The 8,158-nt window shown below is 45.6% G+C and overlaps 1 protein-coding gene across 2 annotated transcripts in view; it reads right to left on the bottom strand.

Moving 5' to 3' along the window:
* Positions 1–4,611: 4,611 nt before the first annotated feature.
* Positions 4,612–8,158, bottom strand: part of CUNH14orf93 (chromosome unknown C14orf93 homolog) — a 27,213-nt gene continuing 23,666 nt past the window's right edge. For both annotated transcript variants that reach the window (XM_008839894.3, XM_029566857.1), the window contains exons 6-7: positions 5,926–6,038; positions 4,612–5,652 (exon numbers count right to left, since the gene is read on the bottom strand). In XM_008839894.3, coding sequence (XP_008838116.1) covers positions 5,233–5,652; positions 5,926–6,038 — 533 coding nt within the window. In that variant the 3' untranslated portion in view covers positions 4,612–5,232. The remainder of the gene's footprint in view (positions 5,653–5,925; positions 6,039–8,158) is intronic.

The raw sequence follows: 8,158 nt of genomic DNA, 5'->3' as shown, positions 1-8,158 counted from the left end.
TTTTGGTCTTTTTGAGACAGGATCTCCCTGTAGCCCCAGCTGGCCTAGAACTCACTATGTAGACCAGGCTGGCCTTGAACTCACACAGATCCGCCTGCCTCTACCTCCCGAGTGCTGGGATTAAAGGTGTGCATCACCATGCCCGGCCCATTTTGAATACCTTTTAGAATTTAGTATATATATAACCTTAGGAAATGGGGAAGAAAACCCAGGCACAGTGTTGTACACCTGTAATCAGAGCTCTCAGAAGTCTGAGGCAGGAGAATGGATAGTTTGAGGTCAGTCTGGGTTAAATAGTGAGTTCCAGGCCAGCCTGGGCTTCATAAGCCTCTCTCACAAAAAATAAAGTAAAAAAAAAAAAAAAACAAAAACAAAAACAGAAAATGGAGAAGCAAAGATTAATATCTTTGGGGAAATTAACTGGCTTGTTGTCCAAGTTGTATTTTCTTCCAGAAGTTCTCTCTCCAGAGAATCAGCCTGTCTCTGGTCAAGCCTAAAGCTTTTCTGAGGAGTTTCCTCCCAGACTGGAAGCACTAATAATGAGGTGAGCAGTCAGGTTGCATCTAGACCCTGTTGTGAGCAACATCTTCAACATGACCATGATGGTCTCCCTCCTGACTCCAGATGGAAGGAGAATCCATGTTCTTCCAATTACATCTGAACTATCTGCACAGCCTCCAACATTTGGAAGTTTTGGTTCCATGGGATGAAGTTGAAAGAGTACGTCTTATGAAAAGTCAAGAAGCTACTAAAAAAAAACACCCAGAAGTTGGTGGTGGCAACAGTGGACACAGCTGAGATGGACAGCCTTTTACAGTGGATAACAGGAAGTCGGTAGGGCATGCTGCAGTACTGCCCACCACCTCAGGGCACCACCTGTCTAAACTGGTGCTGGGAGATCCTTAGACTTTCTTATATTTTATGACCCTTATTTCTTTACTCTCTGTGGGATGTGTGTGCGTACATGGGTATGTGATCATCTTGGTGCTGGTGTGGAAACCAGAGGACAGAGTTGGTTCTCTCCTTCCACCAAGTGCCTCAGGTTGTCAGGCTTGGCAGCAGAGCCTTTACCCAGTAAGTCATTGCACTGGCCCTTTTATTTTTTGTTTTTTTGAAACCGGATCTAGTTGTAGCTCAGGCTGGCCTCTAACTCAAAAATCCTTCTACCGCTGCCTCCTCAGTACTAGGATTACAGGCATGTGCCACCAGGCATGGCTTCCCACAGACCTTCTTAATCTCCAAGACTTTAATTACAATCTACATATACTATAGCTGACTTCCTAATCCATGTCTCTAGCCTAGACTTTTACACTTAAAAACTCAAATGACTAGCTAGGTGCAATGACCGGTGCTTGTAGTCCCAGATATGTGGGAGGCTGAGGCAGGAGGATCCCAAGTTCAAGGCCTTCCTGAGCAACATTAATGAGCCCTTGTCTCAAAAGAAAAAGTAAAAAGGGCAGGAATATAGCTTAGCGGTGGAGTGCTTGCTTACTAGACCCAAAATTCACTCTTTGGGGGAAAAAAAACCTAAATTAAAACAACAAAATCTTACTGATCACTACCAATTTCTCTACTTGTTAGCCTCGGAGGCAGCCAATACCTTAAGCTGAGCTCATGTCTCTTGCCTCCTAAAACTGGCTCTTTTAAGGATTCACTGAGCAAGCAGACCATCAACTATTAGTTGCTTAAATCAGAAACCTAAGCTCTACCCTATTTTCTCCTTCTCACTGAACCTAAAACCTAACGAAATCCTGTAAATCAAGTTATTATCAATTCTGCTTCCCAAATATCAGTCTTTCTCTCCTCATCACCACTATATTGTGAGTCCTCTCTTAAATACAGGTGTCTCTGGTCAAGGCCAGCTTCCCCTAAGCCATTTTCTTTTGTTCTCTTTTTCTTTTTCTTTTCTTTTTTTTTCCTGTAGCCCAACTGGCCTGGAACTTGCTATGTAAACCGGGCTGGCCTTGAACTCACAGAGATCTGCCTGCCTCTGCCTCCTGAGCACTGGGATTAAAAGTGTGTGCCAACATGCCCAGCTAAATATTTATTTTTCCCCCTAAGCCATCTTAGACCAAGTGATCTTTTTTTTTTAAAGTTTTTAATTTACTTTTATGTGAGTGTTTTGCCTGCATGTATATAAGTGCACCATGCACATGAAATACCTGCAGAGGCCAGATGAAGGTGTTGGATCCCTGGAACTGGAGTTTCAGATGGTTGTTACCAGCTATGTGGATATTGGGAACCAAACCCCAGTCCTCTTCTGCAAGAGCAACAAGTGTTCTTTAACTGTTGAGCCATCCCTCCAGCCCCCCCACAAAATAAATAAATCTTAAAAACAAAAACCCAGCCTGGTGGTGCATGCCTTTAATCCCAGCACTTGGGAGGCAGAGGCCAGTCTCTGTGAGACTGAGGCCAACCTGGTCTTTGAGACTCTGTCTCAAAAGACAAAAACAAAACAAAGCAAAAAAAAAAAAAATTCAAGGTTATCATTAGTTACATGGTGGGTTACTGGGCTACATGAGACCCCATCTCCAAACTAACTAACCCCTCTCAGTGCTGTGTCACTGCCCTTCTGCTGTCTATACTCTTTATTATTATTATTTTAAATCTTATGTGTATGAGTGTATTGCCTGCATGCATGTAAGTGTACCCATGTTGTGCAGTGCCTGCGGAGGTCAGAAGAGGGTGTTGTTACAGATCTGGAGTTATGGACAGTTGTTAACTGCCATGTGGGTGATGGGAATCGAACCCTGGTCCTCTGCAAAAGCAGCCAGTGCTCTTAACTGCTGAGCCATCTCTCTAGCCCTCTTCTAAGTATTTTATAAAGGTCTGTCTGTAACTCCAGCTTCTTCTCTCAGCATTGTACTGTCCCCATTTGGTCTGCAGTAGACGTGAACCTTGCCTGTACTCTCTTGCCTCCTGCCTTTTGTACCTGCTGTTCTCTGGAGCATTCCCCTGGCCTTTGCCCTTCTGGTTAATACCTCCCTGTTTTTCAGGTATTAGTGGGTTTTTTTTTTTGTTGTTTGCTTGTTTTTGTCTTTTTGACTTCCTATAGCCCCAGCTGGCCTAGAACTCCCTATGTAGGCCAGGCTGGCTTCAAACTCGCCAAGATCTGCCTGCCTCTGCCTCCCAAGTACTGGGACTAAAGGCGTGTGCCACCACGCCCAGCTCAGGTATTAGTTTAAACACCACTGACTCTGAGAAGCCTTTCCCAACTAGGGTAGGTTAGCTATGCCAGCCATACACTGTCATTGCACTCTGCAGTCGTCCATGGTCACCCTTACCACAGTTCATTTAATTGCCTATTCAATCACCAGGCTTCCTTACTATACAATAAAACCTAATCAGGGGAGCTGAAGAGATGGCTCAATGGTTAAGAGCACTGGCTGCTCTTGCAGAGGACACAGGTTCAGTTCCCAGCACCCACATGGTGTCTAACAACTGCCTGTAACTTCAGTTCCAGGGAATCTGATGCCCTTTTCTGCTTCCATGGGCATTGCAAGCACATGGTACACTTACATACATGTAGGTAAAATATTCATACACATAAAACCAAAATTTAATCCCCTAATCATCTGGACTTACCAATATTTTGTTCCTAGCACCTAGCACAGTGCATGACACCTACTAAGGAGTCAGTTTGCTGTTGTTTGGAGACAAGGTCTCATGTAGCCCAGGTTGGTCTCAAACTCACTGTGTAGCTGAGGGTGACCTTGAACTCCTGATACTCCTGCCTTTATCTTCCCAGTACTAGGATTTCAGGGAGGTGTACTACTATGTCCAACCCTGTTTGGTTGTTTTTTTTCCTGAGACAGAGTCACTTGGTAGCCCAGGATGACCTCAAACTTGTGAACCTCCAGTGCTTCAGCCTCCCTGATTCTGGAAATAACAAGCATGGGCCATTACACCCAGTTGTAATATTTATCGTATGACTACATGAATATAAAACAAGTTTGCATTTTAGCATATGTGCTGACAAAACCAGCACTTGTTTTATTTCATTTAAAAATTTTATTTTATGTGTATGAGTGTTTTGCCTGCATTATGTATAAGTGTACCACATGTGCACAAACCTGCAGAGACCAGGAAAGCATGTCAGATCCCCTGGAACTGGTGTTATGGATGATTGTTAGTTGCCATGTGGATGCTAAGAACTGAACCCAGGCCCTTTGGAAGAGCAGCCAGTGCTCTTAAGCACTGACTCATCTCTCTAGCCCCTATTTATTTATTTTTATTTTATGTGTATGAGTGGTTTGCCTGCATATATGTAAATGCACCACTTTGTATGCAATGCCTGCAGATGCCAGAAGAGGGTGTCAAATGGGAATTACATTTATGAGCTGCCACTGTGGGTGCTGGGAATCGAACACAGGACTTCTGCAAGAGCAGCAGTGCTCTTAACTGATGAGCTGACTCTCCAGCCCCATTTGTTTTGTTTTTTGAGACAGAGTCTCACTCTGTAACCCAGGCTGGCCTGGAACTCACTATGTAGCCCAGGGGAGCCTTGACCCACAGCAATCCTCCTACCTTAGCCTCTTAACTGCTGGGATTACAAGTGTGAGTCACCATGTCCAGCAACCTGGGAAATTTTTAAACTTTAATTTCCTCATTTGTAAGATATGGATAATAAAAAATTTCCTTATATAATCCAACAAACAACTATCATTAACAAAACAAAACAATATTCATAATACATAGATCCCAATTCCAAATAGTGATAAGCCTACGTTGCTCAGAAGAGTCAAGCCCATGACTGAAACTTCCCACCAGGTGGCAGTATTACCTTGGCCTGTTCAGTTCAATATCCACTGCAGAGCAAGGCTGTCCTGCAGTCATGGGGAAGCAAAAGGTACAACAGGCACTGCTACTCCTGAGCTTTGGGTGAAACGGGACACACACACACGCACACGCACACACACATGCACACACACACAGAGTCAGAGACAGGGACATATATCAAGGCCTCGTGTTTCTTTGACACATCCTTCTTTTTCATCCCCGGCTCCTCCGAGGCACTGTTTATGCTTAGGAATAAGCATTTTCTGGCTTGCATTCAGTGGGGGAACCCACTCCCTCCTGTGCCTTCTATGTAAGCCCATGGAAGCTTCCAGATTCAATCAGAAACTGTGTGAAGAGATTTGCTTTTTCAGACTGCAGAAGGCATCTCATCATTCTGAGCCATCCATTTCTGGGACATGGGGAGTGGCAGGAGCCAGAGTTATTCTTGATACTTTACTCATCCTTCTCCACCTTGACTTCAATGAATGAGTTCAAGTCAGGACAGCAGGTCTTATGGGGCTGGTCGAAAGATGGAGAGATAGGTCCATTCTCATTGCCTCCCTCCTCTTCCTCTTCTTGGAAATTAGGATTGTAAAGTTCGGGTGGAAGGAGTTGGGCTTCAGCAGAAGGCAGTCTGTCTGAGGGAGGCCCATATACACGGTTGGCTTTGGTGCCATGCTTAGAGTTAGCATCCAGGTGGTAGCAGAGCTCGGTAAGGCGCTGGGCCCTGAAACGGGGAGAGCGGGCCACCCACACACCTGGCTCATTAAGACTGTCCTCCTCATCTGACATCAGTTCTTCTGTCACATCCTTCCACAGGCGTTGGTCCTCAGGTCCAAAGTGCCTCATGATACTGGATCGGTTGGCAAAAAGCTATGGCAGGACCCCAGAACAGAGATTAGGAAGAGAGACAAGACTATAGATGTGACGAAAGGGTTTACATAGGGAGAAAAGCAGTGTAAAATTGTGCCGAAGGGCACTGAGTCCCAGAGTCACATTTTAGAATTAGCTCACCCTCCGTCTGCTGCCTGCCTTCCAGTCTGTCAACCCTATTCTCAGATGCCATATTCTCTGGCCCTTCACACGGTGGCTAATTAGGACTTAGGCCAGGGTTTAGCATTTTGACAGGAAAGCCCAGAGACCTACCCGGTATCGGCGGCTTCGAAGTTTCTTCTCCTCTTTTTCCTTTAGGCCTTTAAAAGGGTTCAGGGAGTTTCGGTACTCGCGCCTCTTCGTCAGGAAGTAGGCCACGCAGGCTCCTGAGGGAAGGGAGGGAGCACAGTAAGAAGCAGGGTCTTCCCCAGCAGTGGTCCCCAGCCCTCACACCACTCACCCAGTGGGAGGTTAGAATCACTATTCAGGTGGGATGGGCTTTGGACATACCCACAGCATCGCTTCAGCCTCTGATTTAGTACCCTCTGCCACCTCCATCTCCAATACTACCTCCTCCCAAACATCTCCCACTGCAAAGAATACCTCCACAATAGGCATACATACCAGAAGAGTAAGGAAAAGTAGGAAACTCAGGACCTAGTTTTTAGTGACAAAAGGCCTTGCTTCTGGACCAGCGAGAGGGCTCAGTGAGTAAAGGCACTTGCCACCAAGCCTGATGGCCTGAGTTCCATTCCTGGGACCCACAGGGTAGACTTAACTGCCAAAAGTTGTCCTCTGACCTCCACATGCATGTTGTGGCATGTACATGCATACTCGTGCACACATTAAATAAATAAATAAATAAATAATTTTTTAAATTATTTTTATTTTATGTGTACGAGTGTATTGCATGCATGTATGTGAGAGCACCCGTGTCATGCAATGCCTCAGAGGTCAGAAGAGGGCATTGGATTCCCCTGAACTGGAGTTAAGGATGGTTTGTAGCCACCATGTGGGTGCTGGGAATCGAACCCAGGTCCTCTGCAAGAGCAGTCAGTGCTCTTAACCGCTGAGCCATCTCTCCAGCCCCAACATAATAAAATGTAAAGGGCTGGCTTCTGAGCTCAGATTCAGGCCCTATAGCAGCACAGTGCATGAAGGCTCTCTAGTCCTATCTTTTCCCATTTCCTTTCAAACTGAGTAGGGCAATTTGAAGTAATCCTTTGAATAAATGAAACGAACTCTAGGAGAGAATAGGAAAAAAAGCCTTCAACATGCATTCATGCTCTTTTTTTTTTTCTGGTCTTTTTGACACAGGATCTCCCTGTAGCCCCAGCTGGCCTCAAACTCTCAGAGATCTGCCTGCCTCTGCCTCCGGAGTGCTGGGATTAAAGACGTGCATCACCACGCCCGGCTAAAAAGTGTGTAGCTCAAGCTGGCCTCGAACTCCAGATCCTCCTGCCTCTGCCTCCTTCAGCAAATCCTACTGGCGTGCGCCACCATAGCCGGCTCTTTTCTTTTTTGTAGCTCAAGCTGGCCTAGAGCTCACCATGGAGCTGGCCTTGAACCTGAAGGGATCCTCTTGTCTCAGCCTTCAGCACTGGGACTGCAGGTATGAGCTACCACATCCAGCAATGCACTATATCTTTTCTTTTTTAAAGTTTTTATTTATTATTTATTTTTATTTTCTGTGTATGAATGTTTTGCCTGTATGTATGTAAAAGTGCACCTGTGTCCATGGATGCCAGAAGAGGGCACTGGATTTCCTGAAACTGGAGTTACACAAGGTTGTTAGCTGCCATGAGGGTGCTGGGATCCAAACCAGGGCCCCTGTAAGAGCAGCCAGTGTTCTTGACTGCTGAGCCATCTCTCCAGCCCCCGGATCTCTCCGGCCCCCGTGCCCTATTTCAGTAGTATCTAAATCATCTCTGTGCCTCCCCCCTTCACCGAGAACAGGGGACTAGGAGAGAGGGCAGGTGGGAAGCTTACCTTTCAGCTCCTTATCAGCGTAATTGTGGGGACTGGTCATCAGCTCCTGCTTGAGCTTTTCCAAAAGGAATTTCACTACTGAAATATTCCAAGAGGACTTAATGCTGTCACAGAGGAAAAATAAGGCAGACAGCTTTGGGAGGACCAAAGGAAACAGAGATACCCAAAACTAATCAACTCCGAAGTAAATTCCTAAGTGTGATACATACAGGCTACCAAGGGTAACGGCCTTGGCCTCACTGTAGTGGTGTCTTCCCTGCCCCCACTTCCCTCTTCTCAACAAAGCACCTGTAGTCTTTTTCCCTTAAGAGACCATACCTTTCAGACCCATTGAATCTCTTGTCATTGGTGATGTGGTTATGCACATTGTGGACCAATTTCTAGGGGGGAAAAAGAACCAAGTCAGGAGTAGATATGAAAACCCTCTCTAGTGCCTAGGGTAAAAAGCATTGTCTCTGTAGGGTCTGCCTGAATCCTTTCTACTTTCCAGGTACCAATTTTCTTTTTTTTTTTTCTT

Source organism: Nannospalax galili, unplaced genomic scaffold (genome assembly GCF_000622305.1).
Source record: "Nannospalax galili isolate Female #2095 unplaced genomic scaffold, S.galili_v1.0 scaffold1119, whole genome shotgun sequence".
Lineage (NCBI taxonomy): Eukaryota > Metazoa > Chordata > Mammalia > Rodentia > Spalacidae > Nannospalax > Nannospalax galili.
This window is presented reverse-complemented; position numbering and strand designations above follow the sequence as displayed.